At 34.4% G+C, this 27,303-nt stretch overlaps 1 protein-coding gene across 12 annotated transcripts in view; it reads left to right on the forward strand.

Annotated features, from left to right (window-relative positions):
- Positions 1-26,839, forward strand: part of ADGRL2 (adhesion G protein-coupled receptor L2) — a 206,363-nt gene extending 179,524 nt beyond the window's left edge. For 6 of the 12 annotated variants that reach the window (XM_023549432.2, XM_003411217.4, XM_023549433.2 and 3 more), the window contains 11 exons: positions 1,472-1,597; positions 1,835-2,040; positions 3,152-3,325; positions 4,556-4,765; positions 5,715-5,935; positions 7,295-7,361; positions 15,057-15,148; positions 16,984-17,152; positions 19,522-19,650; positions 20,434-20,530; positions 25,815-26,839. In XM_023549432.2, coding sequence (XP_023405200.1) covers positions 1,472-1,597; positions 1,835-2,040; positions 3,152-3,325; positions 4,556-4,765; positions 5,715-5,935; positions 7,295-7,361; positions 15,057-15,148; positions 16,984-17,152; positions 19,522-19,650; positions 20,434-20,530; positions 25,815-26,569 — 2,246 coding nt within the window. In that variant the 3' untranslated portion in view covers positions 26,570-26,839. Of the gene's footprint in view, positions 1-1,471; positions 1,598-1,834; positions 2,041-3,151; positions 3,326-4,555; positions 4,766-5,714; positions 5,936-7,294; positions 7,362-15,056; positions 15,149-16,983; positions 17,153-19,521; positions 19,651-20,433; positions 20,531-22,252; positions 22,382-22,621; positions 22,704-25,814 lie in introns of all 12 variants that reach the window. The other 6 variants (XM_023549436.2, XM_023549438.2, XM_064282154.1 and 3 more) reach the window with 5 other exon arrangements.
- Positions 26,840-27,303: the final 464 nt, after the last annotated feature.

Consider the following 27,303-nt stretch of genomic DNA (forward strand, 5'->3'; position numbering starts at 1 on the left):
CAAATTAGTATCCAAAAGTTATACTGTAATCTTATGAGCCTATTTTTGTAAAAGGAAAAGGAGCGAGTGAATTCATCATATCTCCATACAGATATGTGCTATGGTGATTCTTTCAACACACACATGCACAGACAGATACATTTGTCTAAGCATAGAAATAATTATGCAAGTATATATGCATTAGAGAAGGTAAAATTCAGAGAAAAACGTGTGGACCATATTATTAAAAATACGTTTTACTTTTTAAGATTTATATATCTGAAATTAATGAAGTTTTTGTATAATTTCCCTCATTTTTGAATAAATTAGTAATGTAACATACTTAACTATAAAAACAGCAGTAATACTTTAGCATTTAAATTTAAATGAATATTGAGGTATAGTTCTCAGTCTTTATTGGAATAACGATAGACAGCACACACTGATGTTGTGATGGCAGTTACAGTTATATTTTTTGAAACAAAATTAAACAACATTGGCCTCATTTATCAGGTAAATGTTCTCAACGTTATGTGTTGAATTGTTTTCCTTCTGTGTTCTTCACTTTTGCTACCTCATTTGAACTTTAGAAATTTTGGATTAGGCTGAAGTACTTGTGGCTCTGTTCCAATAAAATTTTATTTACAAAAACAGGTGGTGGGTTTTTTTTTTTTTTTTTAGCCCAGGTCTATTTTGCCTCACTCCAAGGCCTGAGTATCTAAGACTGGTGGTTAACTAGTGGGAATCATTGGAAGTTTGAACATAATGCCAGAAATTTTCTCAGAAATAGCTGTGCTGATTTGACTACTTTTAGAAAACCTGTCATTGTGAAATTGCCCTCGGTTATTGTACATGTTAAAGTAAATCTCGTATTTAGAAATACGTATATACATGAAAAATTTATATTTAATTTTATCACAGCCAAATAATAGTCATTAAAAAGTTACTTCACATAAAGAAATGAATAAACCTAAAAAACAAACAAACCCACTGCTGTCCAGTTGATTCTGACTCACAGCGACTCTGTAGGACAGAGTAGAACTGCCCCATAGAGTTTCCAAGAAGCATAGGGTGGATTCAAACTCCTGACCTTTTGATTAGCAGCCGTAATACTTAGTAATATGCCACCAGGGTTTCTGAAAGAAATGAATAGTATCATTTAAAATACTTCTGGTTTAATTAATGATTAAGCGAAACTATACACACTCGTAGACTGAAAGTCTGAAATCAGTTCATGACAAAGATAAAAATGTGAAGAAAATGTTAAAATGATTATACAGGTTTTTTTTTTGGAGAAGGCAAAGTTTAACACCTCTTAGAGCAATTTAGGTTGTCATTTATGATTTCGTTGAAATCTAAGTAGAACAACAAAAAAAGCAAAAAATAAGAACCATAACAGCCATTTCCATATAAATATCACTTGCTTGCTTGCATTTTAATTTGAAGTTTTTTTTGTTTTTTTGCTTCCTCTTCTATTCTTTGCCTCATCCAGTTCTAGAAGTTGCAGTGCTCAGCACAGAAGGACAAGTCCAAGACTTTAAATTTCCTCTGGGCATCAAAGGATCAGGCAGTTCGATTCAACTCTCTGCAAATACTGTGAAACAGAACAGCAGGAATGGTAAGATGGAACGTATTCTTTGTTGTTGTTCAGTTAAATCTATTAATTCGTAACTGTTGAATATTTATCTCCTAATAAAATAAAAACAGCTTAAAATTTAAAGCAGATTTAAAATAATGCCTTGCTTTTCCTCAATATGCTTAATCTAAATATTCTATAAGGAGTTTTTCATTTTCTTCTCCTTTTATGCATAAGCGTATTTTCCTTAAAATCATATGACTATTTTCACCTTTCTAGGGCTTGCAAAATTGGTGTTCATCATTTACCGGAGTCTGGGACAGTTCCTTAGTACAGAAAATGCAACCATAAAACTGGGTGGTGACTTTATTGGTCGTAATAGTACTATTGCGGTGAATTCCCACGTCATTTCAGTTTCAATCAATAAAGAGTCCAGCCGAGTATACTTGACTGATCCTGTGCTTTTTACTCTACCACACATTGATGTAAGTTATGTAGGCTAATGAATTAATGGGAAGGTTATAAAACCAGTGAAGAAGGAAAGCAAAATTGACATACTGGGGTTGGGAAAAGGGGGGAGAAAGGGGAAATGGGAAGGAGAAAAGAGAGGACCTTTCTATTTGAATTTTAAATGTTGTTGGGCTAGGTCAGAGACAAGTTTATTTAAGTCTCTGAATATAAAATTAAATGAGCCTGGTTCAGTGATTATTAGAACTTAAGTGTATTCTTAATGAAAGCTAATTCAGTAATCAACATGAAAATGTAAATGACTCTAATTTGTTTCAGAGTGAAAATTAACTCTTACCTTAGCAGTAGGATAGCCAAATATTAACTCTTTAGACTGCATGTTCAGTGTGGCAAACCATTTTTATTAGTATTCCTGATCACATTTGACAAAATTGTTACCAAGCATTGTTTTTAAAGACTGTAGGATGGAGATGGGATTCCTCTACTGTACCTTAGAAAGCAAGTCAGTAGTTAAAGTATTCTACTGTGTTGAATTTTCGTCTGGTGGTGTTATAAGTAGAGGGAATAAGTGCCCCCAGATAGCCACGTGGATCTCTAGATTGGCAAATAAAAATAAATATGCATGGTTGTGCTCCTCTTACATCTGCGTAAAATGATTTACTCTTTTAAGAGCCTTGAGGGTACTAACTGCTACATGATTCAAATTGTCACTAACGTGTCATTTAGAACTAACTAGAAAGGGGCCCAAAATCAAAAATAGATTTTAAAACACTTGGTCCTTAAAAGAATTCCCTCAGAACAATGTTACTCATGGCTCTAATTTTGTCAGAAAGGGGGAAAAAAATGATTTTAACTACTATCAGTATGTAAAATCATAAGATGGAAATCGTAATTGCGTAAATGGGTCTTTGGTAATTTAGAGTACAGTTTAGAGTGTTTCAGACTATAAAGCCCTTTTAAGCTAGATATCTGCCTTATATGACATAGTCCACAATTTTGCTGATGAAAAACTTTATAGTCCGAAACATGCAAAGTTTAATCTAAATTACCTTTTACACATATTAAACAATTGCTATTGCCATCTTAGAGTGTTAAATCCTAATTTTATCTTGTCATTTTATTTCCCAGCCTGATAATTATTTCAATGCAAACTGCTCCTTCTGGAACTACTCAGAGAGAACTATGATGGGATATTGGTCTACCCAGGGCTGCAAGCTGGTTGACACTAATAAAACTCGTACAACGTGTGCGTGCAGCCACCTAACCAATTTCGCAATTCTCATGGCCCGCAGGGAAATTGCAGTAAGTATTTGCGCTTCTAATTAGTAGCAGAAAAAACCTCAGAGATTCAATACAGCTTGTGTAATGGTCCCTTCTTTGGGTGCTTATCGTAACTAAAAAGCAAACAAATTAATGCAAACTCATACACTGTCAGTATATTTTAGGAAGTCTTGCCATTATATTTATTTATTTTCAAAACAGTGTGCTCTGATATGACTTGACCATATTTTTACACAAATAACATGCGCCTTCTGCGTTTTGTTTGCAGCCTAGGTCCTATCCCTGCAAGGTACCCTTACAAGTGCTATCATGCCAACTTCTTTCACGTGTTACTGTAAAAAAAATTAGCATAGCATGCTTATAAAAATACCTCACAGTGAGGGGGCCGTAGCAGCTGGCAAACAAATGCAGAAGGCGTGCGTTATTTGTGTAAAAGTACGGCACCTTTTTCTAAGGTTTTTTTTTTTTTTTTTTTTTGGCAAGTGTCTTATGGAGACAGGAAAAAAATGGAAATCAGTAAGTCATACAACAGAGAGAGAAGGCCCTAAGGTTTTGCATGCCCTCCCCATCTCAAATATTTGTACCTTATTTTACCTTGAATATTCCTAGCACCTTGCCACTGTAATTGTACACACTGTACAAAGCTGCCAATTTCGAAAAACCAGAATGTCTATTCTGGCATGTTTCTTCTATTCCTTTTGAAGATTAAGGGAATGGGAGCCAGAAGATAAATATGCTTTAAGAAATACAGCATGAAAACTCTAAAATGTATTGTGCATTCAACCCTCAGTGTGTAAATGTAGAAACCCAAGGAAAAAATTAAAATGTAAAAACTTTGTTGACCTGGAAAAATAATAAAAATGGCAATTATTTTTATCCATAACTACTTAGTTATTGTAACATATAAATATTTTTCCTATGTTTATGTAGGTTATTATTTCAGTCATTATTTGTGATGTAATTGGACTCTTGCATTATTTTCTAGGTAAAAATAATTTTCATAGGCCATTCTTTGGATGTTAATATCCAGTAAGATAATGTTGAATTATATGGTCAAAAATTCTTCTTTGTATTGAGCTCTGTTTGAACACAAACGAATATTATTATTCAGAGAAGCTTAGTATTACAAGATGAGCGATTGCATTTGAAAGCCACCTTTCCTTTAGTTGATATGATGCAGGAATGTTAAGACGCTATCTTTTCTTTAGTTGATATTAATATTCTTCATATCTTTCTTTTTTTTTTTTTTAGTACAAAGATGGAGTTCATGAATTACTTCTTACAGTTATCACCTGGGTGGGAATTGTCATTTCCCTTGTTTGCCTGGCTATCTGCATCTTCACCTTTTGCTTTTTCCGTGGTCTACAGAGTGACCGTAACACTATTCACAAGAACCTCTGTATCAACCTTTTCATTGCTGAATTTATTTTCTTAATAGGCATTGATAAAACAAAATACATGGTGAGTGCTCGTTCAGGTTATTGGCCTCAGATGTCTGAAAATGACTATGATAAGTGTGAATCCACACGTGATGTTGATGTTAATCTTTGACCCTATTACTGGACATAATTGACGTAGCAATATTGAAAGGACCGTTTGTAATAAAAGAGATTATTAAGTAATATTATTTTGAGTTAGAAATATCACCCCAGAACCTGATTATTCATTTCATGTATTAAGGTACAATTTTGTTTTTTTCAGGGTCATTATTAAGGCAAGTACTTTGTTTAGGGGAGTTCTGGGCACATTGAAAAGAAAAGAACCTATTAAAAAAATTCATATTTTGCTTACACAATCACTCTGACCAGTAGTCTTCTCTGCATATTCAGAGATTTATTCATCATGAAGTCTCAATGTCAGAAGCAGAACTTAATAATTAGATAAGAACTTAATAATTAGATATTTCGCTTTATATTCATCTGAGCCAGGATGAATTTAAGAATGCTCCAGGTGTGACAGGAAAATAATTCCAGGGAATTAGAGCCAGAGCATTTTTCATGAAAGCAAAACTTCGAAGTTCTGTTATAGAAAAGATGGGAATAATGTATTTATAAACAACTGTTCTTCATATTATCCACAGAGTATGTAGATTTTTCTCATGGGTAATTCAGGAACAGAAATTAAGAAATGTTTTCTTTTGGATATTTAGATTCACCAGGAAATGGTCATGTTTTATAGGAATGAAATCTCTAGCACATCTGGCACTCTATTCTGTAAGCATTATACTCTGCTCAGATTTTGTGTTGTTTCATAACTTGTTTCCAGTTATGGAAAAATAATTTTGAAGAATCAGTAGTTTATTCTAAATAATGATGCACTTTAAAGAAAACAGTGGGTACTGTCACAAATATTTTATAGTTTTGGATTAGGATGTTTGTATTCATGTGTTTTCTGTTCTTTTCCTCCATAGATTGCATGCCCAATATTTGCGGGACTTTTACACTTTTTCTTTTTGGCGGCTTTTGCTTGGATGTGCCTAGAAGGTGTGCAGCTGTACCTAATGTTAGTTGAAGTTTTTGAAAGTGAATATTCAAGGAAGAAATACTACTATGTTGCTGGTTACTTGTTTCCTGCCACCGTGGTTGGAGTTTCAGCTGCTATTGACTATAAGAGCTATGGAACAGAAAAAGCGTAAGTAATCGCAAGCGACCTGAGTGTTTTTCAAGTGAATAATTTTTTTAAAGCCCGTTAGCTGTCAGTGAGGGTCCCTGACAGACTAAAATAGCATCTGAAAGCTTTATTGGTTAGACAGTGGGCTTGCCGTGCACAAATTACAATCAAGTCTTTTGTAATTTTCTAGGTTCAGAGGATTTGTACTCTGGCAAGACAGATTCTAAATTATGGACTTTCTTTTTAACACAAAAGATTGACCTGAAACAAATTGAAAAAGTAAATAACTTTTTGGCCTTAGAAAGATATTAAGTAAAATTTCTTCTGAACTTAAAGCATCTGACAGGTTTAACTACTCAGTTTTAAGCTAATGCTTCATTAGTTCTCTTTGTGTAGCCAACCCTCTAGCTAGCTCTCATTCTGAATTGTGACAGTAGCACACTCCATCCCATATGTTTTACTTTGATAATATTCCATCAGGCAGTTTGAGAGGATTAAAATAAGTCAGTGTCTTTCATTTATAAAAATATAGAAATTTATGGAAAGTGACAGAATGTAGACATAGCATATTTCTAAGGATTTGATTTGCTAGAGGCATGAATTTGCCTTCCAATTCTGTTTTTTTTTTTTTTTTTTCTTCTTCTTCTTTGATAAAATTAGTTATGTGAAGATTCTTTGGACTAGAGAAAGCTTTTTGTCTGTACAGATGATGAAAGACAAAGAAATTCAGAGGGGATTTGATGTTATATGAGAAATGAACCATTAAGTAAAATCTGTCCTGATAAATTTAGGCATCATTTACCCTAATACTGTATGAATTCTGTGCTTTTGTCCCCCCTCCTGGTATTCATCCGGGAATATTCATCTACTACCCAGTTGAGGTATTGCATTTATGCTATACTGTTTTTGCAACAAACATGGCATCTGAACAGTTTTTTGTCTGTTACCGTCCATTGGGTTAACCACTTTGCCTCACACATAGAGCTGAAAGGAAAATGTCGAAAATTATATGCAGAGCTTAAGAGATGATGAGACAATTTGGGATGTCGAGCTTCAAGTTTTTCTTAGTAAAGTTAGAAGCCTTAAGAATTTAGCAGTGGAGTAGAGTGTATTGTTTTCCCCACACAAGCGTAGTTCTTCTTGCTTTTATCAAAAATAAAGCCTAAAATGAAAAACAGCAGGTTGAAGTAAATAAATCACTACCTTTGTTAAGTCAAAGCCAACTCAGAATTAATTTGAATTATTCTAACTTGCGATAAATGAATTTTAAAAGACAAATGTACAAATAGCTTTTGTCACATTTAAAAAAATTCTGTTTTCTTTGTGATGTTGAAGATCCACTGAAACTACTTAATGTACATTCTTTTCTTTCCGTGATAGTTGCTGGCTTCATGTTGATAATTATTTTATATGGAGTTTTATTGGACCCGTTACTTTCATTATTCTGGTAAGCAGGCTCTATTTTGCTCTCCTTTTTAGCTTTCTGCTTTAGCAGTGCTATTCAACAGGATAATTTTTTTTATAGTTACTTTATCTATGCATTCAAAGATTTATAGACATACCTATCTTACAGATTAAATTCTGTAATGTATTTTAAATATTATATCATTATTGAGAGCTCATACATTTGTGAATTAGCACTATTTTTTTGGAAATCATTTTTCCTCTTAAAAGTACTCTTGCCTATTTTTAAAACAGTGTGCTAAAAAAGAATGTCATAATCTAAAAAGTAAACTTACATATAAACCATGTTAGAATTATACAAGTTAGAACTAATCTGACAATTAGAGAAAAAATGATTGGTGTTTATCGCATATTTTGCTTCTGGGTAGTGTAGTTTTTCGCTAAGAGTTTTATTTAGTTCAGGAAGTTCTATCTCCAAGTTCTATATTACGAGCTCTGTACCAAGCCTGTATTTAAACAAAAAACAAACAAACCCATTGCCGTCAAGTTGATTCCGACTCATAGCGATCCTATAGCATTTATAAATTAAATAATGTTTAAAGAAGTGAAAGAACATTATCTTAATATTTATTCTCGTAAACTTGTGCATAGTAATTTATGATCTTTAAATAAATGCACCTCATTCCTTTTTAGGGCACAAAAGGTTTTATTAAACCTTGATTATAAAATGAATATTAAGTCAATTTTAAAACCGCTGGGCATAAAATTACTTTTTTGGTACTTAAAATACCAAATAAAAATGTTGGTTTTTAAGAAATATTATCTTAAAACTGAATTTGATACAAGTGTACTAACATTGTTATTTTTACTTTTTACATTACCTTTAGCCATATATTTGAAATATAGTTGAAATAAAAGAACATAGCCCAAATATTTGGATTTCAGTATTTAAAACTTTTTGCACTGTTGTAGCATTATGCTGATAAAAATGAGTGTTTATTGACCATTATAAAATTGAAAAGAAAAAAAAATTTAAATATTGCCTATATATATTTTATTCCTGTTTTAAGGATTTCTGTTTTTAAGTGACACAAATGAACCTCTTAGGGTATTCCTGTGGTTGACTAGTATTTCATAAAATTAAGAAAAACTTTACTAGTTGAAGGAAACCCAAAACCACTTCAAATGTATGTACTTTTGGCACTGAAATTATTTTACATAATTACTTATGCAGAGCAAACTGAAAATTTGATATGAACAGCCTATATGAATCAAACCAAAGCTTCAAACTGGTTGAGAATTTGCTTTTCTGACAAGTTCCCAGGAAGTTATATGTAAAAATGCCTTGTGAAAATGTAGATTCTGATTCAGTATATCTGGGATGGAAATCCAAATTCTTAGCAGGGAACTTGTTAGAATGCAAATTCTCACCAGAGGTTCGAACCAGAATGAACCAGTAAACCTTAATCAAACCAGTAAAGCATTCTGGAATGTTCTAGGAAAGCTGGTTTCTCATCTGAATTATTTAATTCTGATGATTGCCCCAGTTTTTGTTCTTGATTTAATTATCTTAACACAATCTAAACCTACTTAGAATTAAATGATAAACATCTGACATGAAGAGGGATGATCCTTAAAGATACAGTCTTCTTTTTCCCCTAAGTACTTGGCCAAACATATTTATATCTTGAAAAATATGAAGACCACTTCAGGGATATTTGGTCCATAAAAATATCATCTGTTCATTTTTCTTGCACTATGGTTTTGTTTGTTTTGTATCTCTGAAGAAAAGTAATGACTTTAGAGCTTAAAAAAAGTTTTATGTGGTGAAAAGTGTTAATATTCACACATATTCATGTTAGATAAGACGTAAAGAACACCTTATTATATTGACCATTTCTAGTCAGTGTCTATTATTCTTTATTACCGTGTCATAATTATCCTCTACCAAATCATTTACATTGAGATGTGAAGGTCTTTTGGGAACAGTGTTCCCAGTTTAAAAAAAAAAAAGAAAGAAACAGCAGGTGTCAATCACAGTGTAGGTCCTGGGAATAATTCTTCCCCTGCAGTTGCTTTGCCCTCTAATCACCCCAACCTAGAGAAAGACCAAGAGTGGTATAGTAGTGCAAAACAATATCTTGCATGTAACCTAAATTGAGTTGTGATATGATTGTCCAACCTATGTTTGTTGAATGTTAATACATGTACCTACGTATTTCTCTGATGTTGTAAGACACTTGAAACTCAATTCAGACACAAATGGTTGGAATGTAAATTATGTTGTATACTACCTTTTTAAGGCATTTTCTTGAAACAAAAATTGCATATTAGCCTTCCCAGAAAGTATAGTCTTGAATATCTGACTTTTCTAAATTGAAACCAGTTAACTTAGTAGTGTTAGATAGATGTACATTTTATGTAGTAACAGTTCTATGAAGAGAAATAATAATGCTGAGGAAGATAAAACGTCCAACCTGTGCATTTCTATAGAATGTCTTGCCTACAGGCACTAGAGTTATTATATCTATGAGAAAAGTGCTTGTAAGTAATGAGCAGTGGGAAACCATTAGTATGCCTGAAATGGTTTAATGAAAGCTTGGATCATGACACGTCAGGAGCTGTTCTTATCATTTGGACAGCTCCATCTGCATCGTTAATAATTAATTCAGTTCAGTAAGAGTTCAGCTCACATACTTATTTAGAAGTCTTCTTCAGAGAACACCTCTCTGGCTGCTAGTCCCAGGGAGAAATAGGTTTCTGCTTGGCTAACAGCAAAGATCTGGAGATACAAGTGCCGTTTTAGAGCCGCATTTGCCAGGTAGCAAAAGCTCCAGGGAGGACAAAAAGGGTCAGAACATGTGCAGTTCAGCTAGGTTACTTCAGAGTGGTGTTTCTGTTCTTCTGTCTTATCATATCCATGTCAGCACTGCAGGCTGTAGAATGAATTTTAAGTCGCTAAGCTCAGACAGATGTGATTCAATTGAGCAGGTTGATGGCCATAAAACAAATAGTACGCTCCTGTAATCTGTGGTCCCTTTTCTTCATTCTTTATATTTTCATGTTCTTCAATATGGGTGATGTTTAGCTATGCCAAGTCTAGTGGTGATGAATTTTATCAGCAAATTATACTGCAGAGGTTATTATGACGTAGGAATAAGAGTGGTATTCATCAATGAGAGAGTTCCCCAGTTTGGTGTTTTTATCAGAACAGGGAATCTTTTTATTCTGCTGAATTTGCTCTCACCCTTTCACATAAGGAGCCCTGCTGGCGCAGTGGTCAGACCTTGGCCGCTAAAAAAAAGGTTGGCAGTTTGAATCCACATAATTCACATAAAGAGATAGCCTACCAATTTATATATGTATTTCGTATACACAGCAGCGTTAACTGTGGATGAATACTTGAATGAGTTGCCTCATCTCCAGAATTAACCATCAGGTTGGTGGTTGACATAGAATGTGAAATGCAATCCTATTAATCTGTACTTACTTCTGGCTTCAATGTGGATAATAGAGTTTGCAAGTTATATTTGGTTACTAGGTTTAGTAACTGTTGTGTGAATTTTTGTGTGTATAGCTGTAACTGTCTCTCTGAGGCATAGCACTGTTTCACCTATCCCAAAATACTGTACTTTACACTAAGTATTATTTTTATTGGAAGGGAATACCAAAGAACGAGAGAGCCAAAAAAAAAGTGGCTGCATTGGAATCCAAGGGAGAAGAACAGCACTCGGATGATGGAAACATTCTTGTCTCTCTTTCTTTTTACCTGCTTTCCAGTGGCAGATAGGCAAAATTCTTTGTTTGCCTGTTATGTCCTTTTTTCTTTTTCAAATTCATTCCAAAGGCAGGAAAGTAAATGGGGGAGAAGGTAAAAGTGAGAAGGAGAAAGAGATCACTTACTCTAACCAGAAAAAAAAAAAAGACCAGAAGTATTTGGCCAGAAGGAGCCATTTATGTTATGGGAAAAATACAAAGAAAGGGACTTGAGATTTGCAGCCATTTGGTTCTTGGAAACCAACCCTTTCACCCTTTAAGTGACTGCATTTGGCTAAGATTTTAGCAGAGATGTTTTTATTTGTTCCTGGCTCTTGCTCTGATCCCCACAGTTGTACTTTAAGAGAACAAAAAAGGAGTAGAAGGATGAGGAAAAAAAAAAATTTTACATTATAAAATTATCATTCTTATCAGAGTATATTACCTCCTGAAAAAGATCATAGCAACAATATTTATTCCATGACACTAAAAATTGTACATTTACATTTTTGTTAAGCTTTGGAGGAAATAAGACAGCTCTAAAGCCACATTAAAAAACACGTTTAAGCTTAGGTATTTTTTTTTTATTTCCAGAAAATATTTCATTGTATGTAAGTTGGAGATAATACATCAAAATGTTATAATAACTAAATGATAATGAATATTTTTATTTCTCTAACAAGACTCTTAAGTTATATGTGAATATTGGTGAAATTTTTTTTAGTTGGTGTAAAGAAAAATACCTTACAGTCACAGATTACATTTTCTTACCATTTTAGTTAGTGTTTTTTGCTATCTTATGATTTACAATATCTGGCATAATTAGTCTTAAAATGAAAGTACTTTGTCCTGTTAAAGGTGTCATTGCTACATTATTTGTATGCTTTTAAGTCTTCTTTCAAAGGCTAAATTAATGTTGGATTTAACTGTAAAATTCTTGACAGTCTAACATTGGTGCATTACTATAAATTTCATTTTCAGTTCCTTTAAAATGGAGAATTCACAGGCACTTGTGAAGCTGAAATATCTGAGAGCAAAATCCTTCTATGTTTTCATGATTATTTTTTCCAGTATTTTCAGTTGTCTTTAAAGAGGCTGACTTTTAAAAAGTCTTTTGAAACATTCAATTTTAGGCATGTTAGAAACAACCGCTTTCTTTTTGGCACTCTTGTTTTATCACCTTGTGTGATATTTAGCTGTGTGAGTATAACTGACATAAACCGGTTTGGAGAAAGCACAACTAACTGGAGTTGGGCAAATATTTGAATAGTGAGAGTAGATGTGTGTAGGTGTTGTAGGGAGTTGCTGAAAAGAAATGGAGAATTAGAAAAATCCAACACGTGGAAGTCATTTTAAGAGCACACCTATTATGGTATTCAGGATTTTGTTGAGGCTTGTATTTGTATACTAATCAATTTTATTATTTATCTTCAATTTATTCATCAACCCTGAGTGCTTTCTAAATTAGACTACTCTTCATAGCAACAAATCTTTATAGAATTAGTATCTGTAGAAATAAAAGCTTTGTTAGAGGATTACCAATTTTCTCACCCAGAATGAATTGGTTAATTTTATCTAGACAGACTGTGGACTGTGAAGCCAGGCCATGGTATATTAAATCTTTGCATTACCATTTTAGTGGCTAAGTAATCTTTTTGAGATACTTAGTATCTTGATAATTTGTAAAATGAGTATAGAAGTGCCTGCTGCCTCAGGAGATCAGATTACAAGTGCTTCTCTCCCCCTACCCTTCCTATTTTGCTAAACTTTGTTATGACTGTATTGCATTTGTAACTAAAAAGAAATGCCAAGCACATACAATGGTAAAAACTTCAGCTGGCTGAGAGCAAAGGAAAGGAGACTTTCTAATAGACCAAGTGAAGTACTGTTTTCTGTGGCACATTTTAGCCATTGGATCTGCTTAGTCCCCAGTCTTGGCTAGAAAGAATTCTTTGGATCATATATGTGTTAGTTATATTTTTGCATAGATAAGTTTTATTTCTGTTTTATTGGAAAATGTTTTAGTTCTTAAATAATATAATTTTTACCCACTTTTCTTCATGGAAGAGATTTGTTCTGATGTGTTCACCCCCAAGACTCGTTTTCTTTTCCTTTTTTTGTACTTTAGATGAAGGTTTACAGAACAAACTGGTTTCTCATTAAAAAGTCAGTACACATATTATTTTATGACATTGGTTACCAACCCCACGACATATCAACACTCTTCTTCTCAACCTTGGGTTCCCTATTACCAGCATTTCTATCCCTTCCTGCCTTACAGTCCTTGCCCCTGGGTTGGTGTGCCCCTTTGGTTTCATTTTGTTTTATGGGCCTGTCTAATCTTTGGCTGAGGGGTGAACCTCGGGAGTGACTTCATTACTGAGCTGAAAGTGTGTCCGGGGGCCGTACTCTTGAGGTTTCTCCAGTCTCTGTCAGGCCAGCAAGTCTGGTCTTTTTTTGTGAGTTAGAATTTTGTTCTACATTTTTCACCAACTCTGTCCAGGAACCCTCTATTGTGATCCCTGTCAGAGCAGCCCAAGACTCATTTTCTATTCACAGCATGATACTCTATATATCCACATTTTCCCTGTCTAATTTCCTTGTAATTTTATACATCGTAGTGGAGAATTAATTTTTTTTTCTTTCTGAAATATACTACTAGAATTATGTTGTTCTTGAGGGAATTAGGGGACAATTATATTTATTGCTCAGAAAGTAATGAACACCAAATTACGGTCTTTATACGCTTTGGGAAATTGTTAAAAGAAATCTAGGTCCAGAAGTTTGGAACAAAAGTTTCTCATTAGGACCATTCAAAAAAAGGGGGGGGGGGAGAAGTTTAATTGATTTTAACTCTAAATTTATAAAGCAGGTTATGAGGACCTAATCTTCAACAAAATGGCAGTCATTCTTAAGAGTTTTAGTCATTTTTTTCTATTTACAAAGGTTTTTGAAACTGCCCCTCCTTGGTCCAACATTCTGTCAGGTGTCTGTAGAAAATGCAAACTATAAACCTTTGTCTTTCCTCACTCAGAGTACAACTTCTTTCTTCTGAGTTCACTCTTGTTGAACGCTTGGAATCCCAAACCTTCTTCCTGTGTCAGGTTCCACCTTCCCGAGTTTATTTTGTTTGGGCCTAGTCTTTGCACAGCTGAATGTTTTGAAGAACTCAAAAGCAGTCTTTCTTCAGAATTTACCTACTTTCATACAATATAGAGACATAAGGAAAAGAGAACTGATGGCTTTTAACAGGATATTGTTAAATATCATACTTTTCTTTTCAATTCCCTGCTTTATATAACTATTGAATATTTTTCATTTATTTGTTTTGATCCTCACAGTGACCTTATAGACTGTACAAATCTTACTATTCTCATTTAATTAGGAGATGATCAAAACTGAGAGCTATATTCTCAACCAAGTTTTATGATCCCTAATCTAGGGACTCTTCCGTTACAAGTTACTGAATGTAAATGCCCCTTCTGAAGGATTCATGGCAATGTTTCCATCACATGGCTCTTAGGCCTTGGAGTACCTCCTAGCTAAAGAAACTAGTTTAGGTTTACTAATTTATTTAATCATTACCACATCATACTGACTTAATGAGGCTGCAGTTTCATGTCAAATGATCTATTAAAGAATGGATCATACATAGCCAGGGTGTATTTTATATAGATTTGACTGGTGGCACAGTGGCTAAGAGCTTGGCTCCTAACCAAAAGGTTGGCAGTTCGAATCCACTAGTTACTCCTTAAAAACTGTATAGGGCAGTTCTACTCTGTCCTACGGGGCCACTGTCAGCTGGAATCGGATTTTTTTGTTTTTTGACTTAATCATTACTTAAACTAAAATTGAATCAGTGTCTGCAATATATACATTCTATTGATATCTAACAGCATTAAGTCATAAAATATATTTGTAAAACCTTATTTATGGTTTACTGTTTGTTCAAAGCAATCTAATTCTTTATTTGTTATAACAGCTTAATATTATCTTCCTGGTGATCACATTGTGCAAAATGGTGAAACACTCAAACACTTTGAAACCAGATTCTAGCAGGTTGGAAAACATTAAGTAAGTGCTTTGTATTTTAATTTTAGTACTTGACAAACTGAGTAAAAGATATTCTCCACAGGGAACACAGGAATACCTCCTGTCAACTGTAGAAATTACCCAAAATGAAATTTTACTGATCAAGGTTGAGTTGCACTTTTACCATGTCACAGATATTGGTGAAAAATTAGATATTAATTTCTGTCTTGATCCAGAGCCAAGAAATTGTTTCAGTGGCTCTATGGAAATTCCATATCACTGTAGCAATTTCATTTGAATTTAAAATGCAGTTCAAAATGATGTTCCTGTTTGCATGGCTGATACGATTATATTAAGTTTGTTAAATGACTTCTCAATTTAAGGACTCTGAGCAGTTCCTACTCCTAATCCTGTTCTCTTAAGAGAATTTATTCTGTTACTGTTGTTAACTTGAAGATTATCTGTTGTTTTCACACTAATTAAACAAATGTTTACTTTATCTCAATCCTGAATAAAAACCCTCAGTATCTTATCAATGGAATAAATGCTGTCTAGTTAACAAAAAAATTGGTAGCTGTTGCTTCATTAACTCATCTTAGGGAAGCATTTTAGTGTTATTTTTAAATGAAGCTTTTAATTTAAAATTTGAGGTGGCATTATTTAAATTGGTTATAGTGGGATTATTAAAAAAATATTTTTAATGTAAAAAAATGGCAGATTTATAGTAAGAGTAGAGTTTTTAACAAATTGGATAGGTTTAGTGCCAGCTTCATTGCATGTTGCATGGTAAGAGAGAGAGCTAATCTTTAGCATCTCTCTCTTTTCTTCCTTTTCCTCTTTCTGTCTTCTCATCTATGCCAGTAATTACCGTGTTTGTGATGGCTACTATAATACGGACTTACCTGGGTAAGGTAGAACCCTACATTAACAAATTTATGGCATGATTTCTATTTTTTACAACCCGTCAATATCATGAATTGCCCTTAATTTTTACAATTATTTTGGAATATCTGATTTGCTATAGTATTTTTAAACTATAATATGCCTTTATTTTTTTAATTGCTTGCCTCTGCATTTTGACTTTCTTAATTTTGACTAATTTATAAAATATATAAATGCTTTCTATTACTTTCTATTTTGATTCTGCCTAATAATTTTGTTTCTCTTTTCTGCTTATAATGCTTTCTAGCTATGAAGATAATAAGCCATTTCTCAAGTAAGATCATTAGCTAGACATGGAATGCACGGACTTTAAATCCTTCTCATTCCCTCCTATTTTCTACAGTTCTTTTCTCCTTAAGCTATTCATGATGAAATCTCTCCAAAGTTATTTTGTTTTGAGGTTGTTCTCATGGTTTTGTCCCATTTCAGCTAGGCTTCTTCTCGCTTTAGTTATAAACTGTAGGCTCACGTAAGATTAGTTCACTAGAATCTGAAGTGTAGGTGTCAAGTGATTATCTGCCATTTAATCTTTCCGTATATGTCACATTATTCAGTGTCCTATGAGTACACCACAGGCATAAAAATATAGGCGTAAACTAACTAAGGACTCCTTAATTCATTTTACCAAAATGCACATAAAAGAGAATAAAGTCATTGAGGGTCGTTTTACACCTTGGATGTTAATATAGGTTTAATACCTTGTTTATTCTGGAGTTAAAAAAGGTCATACCTGCTGTTGCTGTTTTCACTGGCGTCTGCAGGACTAAATGCTATTGTTCTTTCTTTAATCATTGAAAGGTTAAAGCCAAAATGCTATTGAATTTGAATGTGAACATAGAGAAAGTCATTTGCTACTACTGAACTGTTCATATGAAATGTGATAATGTATTTTACCCTCGTTGAACCTGTGAATAAAATTCACTTTATTTTTTCAGGTCTTGGGTGCTTGGTGCTTTTGCTCTTCTGTGTCTTCTTGGCTTGACCTGGTCATTTGGGTTGCTTTTTATTAATGAGGAGACTATCGTGATGGCTTATCTCTTCACCATCTTCAACGCCTTCCAGGGAGTGTTCATTTTCATATTTCACTGTGCTCTCCAAAAGAAAGTAAGTGAGCGAAAAACACCTCTGTGCTCTGCTGGCTTGTTCTTCGATTTGAAAATAAATAGATACAATAGAAAAGATCGAAGTGTAGCTGGGCATACTATTAAATAGCATCATATTTTTAATCATAAATTAATCTTAAATACCTGTCTGGAAATTCAGATAGAATATTCAAAATTGAAAGTTGACGGTGAAAAACTTCAATCTGTAGCAAGAAGATGTAAAGTCTAAGTTTAAAATGTCTGTGCCTTTCACCAGGTATCATCCTTTCCCTGTCTGCGTACGTAATGTAGTGTTTTTTATTCTGTTATTACTAGTTGGTCACTAAATTGAACAGAGAAGTACAATTGTGAAAGTGAAAACGATTATGTTTTCAGTACTGACAAGATGATAGTGTTGTTACTTCCATCAGTTTGGGGTAAGCTATAATTCTGAGATAATGACAGTGGAATGTGCAATACTGACAGATAACGCAGATTCACAGCAACATGGGCATTAGGCAAAACCAACACTGGAGAGTATTATTTGGATAAAATACCATTTTGATTGCCATTGTCTTGGTTTATGTCATTTCAGAGCAGTTAATAGCCATTAAATGCACAGAAATGTTTTGTGAGGTATCATGTTTTATTAAGTAACAACGTACTTTAACTTTCTAAACATTGTACGGGGATAACCTTAATACTTACTTGGTTTTTATGTATTTCCTACATAAATGAGCGTTTTGTGTACGTACATATGATCACATATCTATACGTTTTGTGCTGTTTTTTTGCCAGAGGTCTTTGACATAAAGCATAGACTCAGACAGTGTGTATTACTTGAACAAAGAGATTTTATTATGCCTTTTAATTTAGCAGTTATGTTTTAAAAGCATTCTCTTGCATTTCTTTTGAATATGTTTTACATAGTCTTGGGTACATTCTGTTGGTCGCTGCCAGGATGTATGTTAAGAATATGATATAAAATGATTAACTTAACATTGTGGTTCTTACTGCTTGAGTGAGCATATTTAGGCAAAGAAATGCTTTGAAAACTCAACCCAATTGTTATTTGTTCCAATAGGTGTAATTAAGTAAAGCTAAGAGGATGGAAATGCAAGTGCACTTAGATTTAAAAAGTCATGTAGTTACTTTCTCTAATTTTGCAGGGAATAGGTGTCAAAGTCATGGATTTTATAAGCAGATAGTGAGCATAGAGTTGAAGGGGGAACAAAGCCTTTGAGGTTTTTATTATTATTATTTTTTAATATTGTCTTATGCAACTTCTCTTTTCTTGACTATCATGTAATTTCAAAATCTGGCTCCAAGTCACAATAAAACATGTTTATAAGCCAATATACCTGCATACAAGCCAGACCTGTCCCCCTGCAATCCTATACCGCCATTCTAGGTGTGCCTGCCTTATTTAGCAGCTGTTTGGACTTCTGTTTTTTAAGTGTCATTGAAACTTTCTTTTAGGCCTATCAACTATTCATATATCCAGGCTTCAGGGGAAAAGGGAAATTACATGGGTAACTTATTAATGTGAATGGAAATTACATAAATAGTTCCCTTGTGTGCTAATGAAGTGAATAGACATCTTAGATTCTCTACACTAAATGGTAAAGCTAGATACATCAGAAAATGAAGAAAACATTTCATCCTCTTTAATGGCAAATGTATCCAAGTAATTTTTTTCTTTATTCTTGTGCCAAAGAAGTCTTGTCATTATAAAGAGGTTACCCGCAAAATTATGCAATCCCGTAAAAGAGGTTTATGTATTGGCCTACCTAAGAGGACATGAAACATTTAAAATGTAAATGACTGAATTACAGAGTGGTTAAAAGTAATTAAGCAAGGGAAATAACTAAAATTTTTGCCCTCTTAACGTGGAATTAAAAAAAAAAAAATGAGGCTACTAAGTATATAGGTAGAATAAAGCTTTAAAAGAAAATTACCATTGTATAAATTAATAAGTAATGTTTGCATAATGATAACAGGGCATAAACCATTTCTACATGTTACATCACATTTTAAAGAGACTAGTAACCAATCTAATAACCCACCGCCATCGAGTCGATTCCGACTCATAGCGCCCCTATAGGACAGAGTAGAGCTGCCCCATAGAGTTTCCAAGGAGCGCCTGGCGGATTTGAACTGCTAACTACGCCACCAAGGTTTCCAGCCAATCTAATGGACAAAGATATATTTCTAATTATTATTTAGTAGTTTCAGTTGAATCTGATTTTGCAAGTTCTATTTATTTTCTCCATGAGTAAGTCTTAATGGAACCTCCATTCTTTTTGGTTGTCTCCACTGCTCATTTAATTGAAGAGAAAGCACACAGAAACGTTTATATTAATCCCTTGATCTCGTGGTTATTCAATGCAGGTACGAAAAGAGTATGGGAAGTGCTTCAGACACTCATATTGCTGTGGCGGCCTCCCAACCGAGAGCCCCCACAGCTCAGTGAAGGCATCTACCACCAGGACCAGTGCTCGGTACTCCTCTGGCACACAGGTAATGGAGAGTTTGACAGCACCTGTAATTAGCCTTATTTATAGAAAGTCTATGGAGACATGTTCTCTTCCGATGCACTAATTGTCTTCTCATTTTAATGATTTAAGTGGCTAATTCTTGTTTTTTTAGTATTTTGGTTTCGATTTCTTTTAAAATATTTCTCCAAGGTGTTTCTTTAGGTGCAAACATCCTTTTTTGAGGGGAGTTCCTTAAGGACTATATCATAATTGTTTTTGTTATCCTAAGCTCATGTAGAACAGTGCCTAGTTCATAGTAGGCACTCAGAATAAACGTTTGCATACGCATCTCCACCTTTAAAAAACAAAACAAAACATGTTTTTAATAGTGGAAGATTAAATGTCCCTTAGTAGAAAAGCAACAGGGCAGAATAGACTTCCATAGTTTTAGGCAGAGCTTCAAACGTCTTTGTTCCAGTCTAAGCCCCTACTGAGAATTTGCATTTCCAACAAGTTCCCTACTGAGAATTTGTGACTCCACCCCAGCCAGATATACTGAACCAGAATCTGTATTTTAACAAGATCCCCAGGTGATTCTTACGTATAACTTCCTGGGACCTTGTTAGAAATACAGATTCTCAGCAGGGGTTCAAACCAGAACAAATCCGTTCAAAGCCCTAGTTTTAGGCCAAAAACAACACACATTTTTTAAAAGGCCAACAGATAAGCAAACACTGGTTGTTTAGTGTAAATCTTTTGCGTCTTTATTAAGTTAAGGTTGGGGAAACTAACATAACATACCTGTCTTGCTATTTTATATCAATAGAGTCGTATAAGAAGGATGTGGAATGACACTGTGAGAAAACAGTCTGAATCTTCTTTTATCTCAGGTGACATCAATAGTACTTCGACACTTAATCAAGGTCAGTTACTAGGAAAATTTGAGTTTACAAATATAAATTTTGTACTTTTGCCAATTTATAACAATTCCAGAGAAAATGCACAGATGGGTTTATATCACAAGCTCTTAAATCTGTTGAGCCAACTTTTACTATCATTAAGTACATATAAATTCTTTCTATTCAGTAATGTAATGCAAAAATAAACTTTTAAATTCTACATTTACATGGAAAGACTGGATAAAAGTAATTACTGAGAACATAATTTCCAACAGGTTAAGATGCTTTCCTAGAGAGTGCAAATTTATCCTTTCTAACCAAAAGACATTTATAAAAGGTTTCTTCTTAAAATACTAATATAATTAGCATAATAACTATCCACATTAAATAGTGTTTTTTGCAGTTAAAATTCTTGTTTATAAAGTTCTTTTACATTTTTTTCCCAAAAAGTGAAACATAAATGTTACCCAAAAAGTCACGGTAAATCTTTATAAATAAAATTAAAATAGATGAGGGTATATAAAATAACTTTTCTTTTCCTATTTGAATGACTAGTTTTGGGTATGTCTACTATTGCAACTTTAAATTTATGGCCTAAATTAATACAATTCTTACTTACAATAAACTGGGAAGTAAAATAATTTGGCAAGACAAGGGTACACACACACAAACAAATGGAATCCTGAATAAAAGCTTAGTAAATGTCAATTTGATATGAAAACATTTTTATTATCTATCACCTTGGAAAGGTGATTTATCCAGGTAATTTCTGTTTGATGTCCTGACTTAAAATATAATATGTAAACTATGTTTTATCACAATGAAATATTAAAGCATTGCATTTAATTATTGACATTCTTCTGATAAGATTTTGGTTTAAAATAAAAAAGGAGTATTCAACCAACCTGAATTTTAAAACATTTTCAGTCAAATTATATTAGCTATGCAAGCGATACATTTGATAAGTATTGAAAGGTTTGTAATTTGTCCCTTAGAATGAGTGAAACGTGTTTATTCCATTGCTGTAATGTTTTATCCAATTCTGTTAAGATGACTATCAAAAAAGTAAATGAATTATTCAGTGATTCATTTTTGAAACCTGGCAAGTCAGATTATGGAATGAACTTTCTTGTTCTGTAGAATTTGTGAATGGTCTAGTAATTCATTACACACAGTACTCTCTCTCCCCCTTGGCATGTGTGCTTGTGCGTATATACTAAGAGAAGCTTTTTGCAGTATGTCGTAATTTTTACCTGTTTGTGAAAGTTGTTTTTTCCTCCTGCTTGTGTCATAGTTGGTATTAACACAGATGTTTTCTTGAGGGATAATCCCACACCTGTAAATTCAGAAAGTTTGAGATTCCCGCTTCTGGGCCTCAGTGGTTAAGTTTTTAATAATAAGCAGTAACATCATGAAACATAATGTTGATCTCTGTGCATTTAATTGCCATTTTTGTTTAACAGTGATTTTGTATAAATTAGTAAATGTCATCCTCAGCAGGTGTTTACTTGGGGGACTTAGAAAGCACCTGTGAATTACTGAAATGTAACTTCCCTCTCCCCTTTCTCCTCCAAATTAGTAGTTGAAATACAGTCAGAAAATTTCAGCAGATTTTCCTTTGCCAACTTGTCTGCTACCCTTGGTGAATAACAGAACAACAAAAAACAAACAAACAAAAAACTCTAGTGCAACTGTAACACTAAAATAAGAGAACTGATGTTATTTTTTTCTGTTTCTTTGCTTTAGGAATGACTGGCAATTACCTACTAACAAACCCTCTTCTTCGACCCCACGGCACTAACAACCCCTATAACACATTGCTCGCTGAAACAGTTGTATGTAATGCCCCTTCAGCTCCTGTATTTAACTCACCAGGTGTGCTTATACTTACGAATAAAACTACCTATCTTTGCTGCTAAACAGAGCTTTGATCTTTTCCCCGTTTCTAAGATAAAGACAAGTCGTTATAACTTTGTTGTTACATGCTGAATTGCTCAATTAAAAAAATTCTAAAAATGTGATACTGCCCATGCCAGGCTTCTAAAACTGCACTATATTATAGTAAAACCTCAGTCATGATAGTAATTCCAATAATTATCCATGTCTTTAACACAGGTGGCATAAATCTTAATATATTATTACAGGACTGACATCACATGGTCTGAGAGCCCATCTTCAAGATTTATATCATTTAGAGGTATCCTATCTATATCATATACTGTTCAGTTGACTCTAAAGCTTGCTGACAAAATTAGCTTCTGGCGTGAATTAGCTAATGAAGATAATTGGGAGGCCCAGGTGTAGAAGATACCTTCAGCATTATCAATATGACCAAGCTATAGTATAGTGCAGCTTTATGGTAGTTTTCCTTTTTTCTTAAGAAAACTTGGAGAATTATATTAGCCAGTTTGTACCTATAGTTTTTTTGGGGGGATGAGTGGGTTGTCACTAACCCATCCTGTATTGCTATGTTTTGTAATAGCTAATTAAAAAAAAGAAAGCATATATATTTAATATTAACAGAAATGTCAAGATTTTTTGGTCAAAGCTGTTACATAATTACTGATAGCATACAATCTTTATTTGTGATTAATATCTTTGCTACTAAATTAAACCCAGAACTTTGTTACCTTTTCTTTTTTCTTAAAATTCTTTTTTAACGTAACTGCAGCTTCTCTTTTCATTCTCTTGTTTTCTTACTTTCCTTATGCTTTCCTCTAGCAACCTACAGAGAGACAAGTATGGGAGTAAAACTTAACTTTGCCTATCAAATGTAAATTTTTTCAGCATGATTTTTAATGGGCACAATTAAAACATAACTAGCAGTCATGAAGTAGACTCAGCGGGCAAGTGGTTCACAATTTGCAACTAAAATGTAACCATATTCAAAACAGTATATCTGTACTGTCCTGTCAGTAATAAAAGTCTGTAGCAAATGCTGTCCATACTTAAGTATACGCAATGCTGAAATAATTTGCTCTTTAAAGCCTGAAGTGCTGTCAACCAAAATGCTTAATAATTGATCATTTCTGCGTTCCCACAGTAATCTTGCTACAGGCTGTGGAAAGTCTTCAAGTGAATTACCTGAACTTGAGCAGAAAAAAGTTGTCTCTTCAAAACCAGTCAAAGATGGGCTTAAATCTGCAGTATATCATAGAAAACACCTGAATTACCCAGTATATACTTTTATTTTTATTAAGCAATGATAGACAGAAAAGAAAAATGTTTCACAAGATTGAATCTCTGCAGAGGAAACAAATGCTAGCATGTAACCCGTACGTCACCTACTGAAAACGCCACTATTTTGTAGTGGTAGATCTTACAAAGATTGGGACCCATTTGTGAATTAAGCTGGAGAATTGTCTAAGAATTCTAAAGAAAACCTTACAAATAACTCTTAGCAACTTTATTTTGTTACACATGGAACATGATACAAATTGTACTGTCAGTTATTCAGTTGTAGAATTATTCTGTTGTATGCAAAAAAATTTTTTTTTTTATGCAGGGTCGCTATGAGTCGTGACTGACTCAGCGGTCCCTAACAACAGCAACAACGACCCAAGTTTTGGGTCAGAGTTTTTAAAAATAACAAGAGTCACTAACAGTTTCTCATCTCCTGGTAATGATAATGACATCAGACGTTTATTACTCACGAAGTTTGTGCCAGACAATGCAGAGATAGTTTTTGTCCTGAAAGAAATTGCGTTTTCTAGGATAATCTGCAGCTTTAAGAGTGGAGCGAGCGCTAAAAAGAGACATTGACTGTTTTTCCCTGAACTCCTCCAAGCCTTGCATACAATGCAGCAGCCTCACAGTGGTCAGTTTCATTTCAGTAACATCATTTCATTCTTTTTTTTTCCAGACCTATCTGTAGACAAAGTGATTTTTTTTTTTTTCCTCTAGGATTTTGAGAAAGAATAACCTAACTTTCCATGGTGCAGACCATTTAATTTTCTCTCAAACTTCTTTTTTCCATTTGCCTGAGAAGCACTGTGGTGTCTTAGTTTACATGTTTATGTGTCTGTAGAAAATACAACTCTGACCAATAGAGCATGTTACCATATTTTTTTCCTCCTGAGCCGCTTTTCATGACTTCAGCAGACTTATTCAATCTTTCATTCCTTTAGAAATGAAAAATAAACTAGCCAAGGCTGACACTCTTCTCCCATTCCATAGTTAATATTTATTCTTGGTTTAATTTCTGTGAGCCATACTTAAGAAATTTCTGACATTTCTGCGTCTGACCTCCATGCCCATGGTGTCTATGGGCCAACCTTGTACAATAGACTCTGCTGATCCATTCGGTGCTGTCACTGTGACTGATGCAGACTGCAGGGCTGCAGGCAAACTCTGACCATTAGAAGCCTGGGGCCATTGTCATTTAGAGAGATCATTAGTACCAAAAAAGCAAAACAAGAAAAAACATTAAACAAAAAAATGAAAGGCTGCTATTGCTGGTAATCTAATTTGTTGAACCCTTGCTCTGACTAAGTTGCTGAGAAGCTTAGAAATTCTTCATCATGTTACAATAAATCATTTTACTTTCTTTTATATATCAGCTACTCTTAGGCCAGATAGCCTGAGCAGACAGACATGATGTGAGTTGTCCAAAGTGAGTCATTCCACCTGCTGTTATCATGTGGTTGGATGGTGCTTGTGGGCCCCTGGTCCAGTTAGTATGAGAGATGGCTGTCTTTGTTTAACACAAATTCTTTGTATCTGTCCATTTTTTTTCATTCTTTTTTTTTTTTTTTTAACTTCATCTCCAGAAAAAGGAAATGTTAGAATGTCGTTTAAAAAGTTGCTTGCCAGTTATGTGGGTTTATGTTGTACATTTGCCTTCAGTTTTTGTATGTGACTTATTCCTTTTTAATTTAGTGTTGTTTAGGACAAATTCTGTTAATTTTATTTTTATAAACCATAGTCTCGTACTTTAAAATGTAAATGTCACTAATGGATTGCTTTGCATTAACTATGCAAGGGCATGGAGTGAAGTCATCTTTGTTGTGTCAGACATTTGACCAGAAATGAATTGCTAACTACTGCCTCCCTGAAATTGCTAAAGTAATACTCTGTATGCCATCTTCCCTCCCTGGAAAACAGCATTACTCTGTAACACTTTTTCTGTTGTCTAAGGGGCTACAACTGTGTACAGTTGGGAATGCTGGAAAGCCTGGCACTTCTCAAGTGTTAGCTTTCAAACACAACTTTGTCCTGAACGACATTAAAAAGTCTTGTACAAAAGCATATAAAGATGCTCTAGAAAGGCACAGAGGCAGTAACAAAAACTCCCCCTTTTCTGTTGCAGGACATTCACTGAACAATGCCAGGGATACAAGTGCCATGGATACTCTACCGCTAAATGGTAATTTTAACAACAGCTACTCACTGCGGAAGGGAGACTATAATGACAGCGTGCAAGTCGTGGACTGTGGACTAAGTCTGAATGATACTGCTTTTGAGAAAATGATCATTTCGGAATTAGTGCACAACAACCTGCGGGGCGGCAGCAAGACTCACAACCTCGAGCTCACGCTACCGGTCAAACCTATGATTGGAGGGAGCAGCAGTGAAGATGATGCTATCGTGGCAGATGCTTCATCTTTAATGCACGGAGACAACCCAGGGCTGGAGCTCCATCAGAAAGAACTCGAGGCACCGCTCATTCCTCAACGGACTCACTCCCTTCTGTACCAGCCCCAGAAGAAAGTGAAGCCTGAGGGAACTGACAGCTATGTCTCCCAGCTGACAGCCGAGGCCGAGGACCACCTCCAGTCCCCCAACAGAGACTCTCTTTATACAAGCATGCCCAATCTTAGAGACTCTCCCTACCAGGAGAGCAGCCCTGATGTGGAAGAAGACCTGTCTCCCTCCAGGAGGAGTGAGAATGAGGACATTTACTATAAAAGCATGCCAAATCTTGGAGCTGGCCATCAGCTTCAGGTATGCTACCAGATCAGCAGAGGCAATAGTGATGGCTATATAATCCCCATTAACAAAGAAGGGTGTATTCCAGAAGGAGATGTTAGGGAAGGACAAATGCAGCTGGTCACAAGTCTTTAATAGTGCAGCTAAGGAATTCAGGGCCACATGCAAGTATTAAGAAGTAAATAAAGACTCCAACGGCCCCATGCAACTCCCTCAAACTCTGCTTGAAGAGACGGCTCTGTTGACCTGTGGTTCTCCAGTGTAAAAAAAGAAAAGATGACTGAACCTTGCAGTTCTGTGAATTTTTATAAAACATATAAAAACTTTATATATACACAGAGTATACTAAAATGAATTATTTGTTACAAAGAAAAGAAATGCCAACCAGGTATTTTAAGATTCTGCTGCTGTTTAGAGAAATTGTGAAACAAGCAAAAGAAAACTTGCCAGCCATGTTACTGCAGCAGTTTGTGAACTAAATTTGTAAATATGGCTGCACCATGTTTGTAGGCCTGCATTGTATTATATACAAGACGTAGGCTTTAAAATCCTGTGGGACAAATTTACTGTACCTTACTGTTCCTGACAAGACTTGGAAAAGCAGGAGAGATATTCTGCATCAGTTTGCAGTTCACTGCAAATCTTTTCCATTAGGGCAAAGTTTGAAAACATGTTTAACCACTAGCAATCAAGCCACAGGCCTTATTTCATATGTTTCCTCAACTGTACAATGAACTATTCTCATGAAAAATGGCTAAAGAAATTATATTTTGTTCTATTGCTAGGGTAAAATAAATACATTTGTGTCCAACGGAAATATAATTGTCATTAAAATAATTTTAAGGAGTTTGAAGAAAATATTGTGAAAA

This window comes from Loxodonta africana, chromosome 3 (genome assembly GCF_030014295.1).
Source record: "Loxodonta africana isolate mLoxAfr1 chromosome 3, mLoxAfr1.hap2, whole genome shotgun sequence".
Taxonomy (NCBI): domain Eukaryota; kingdom Metazoa; phylum Chordata; class Mammalia; order Proboscidea; family Elephantidae; genus Loxodonta; species Loxodonta africana.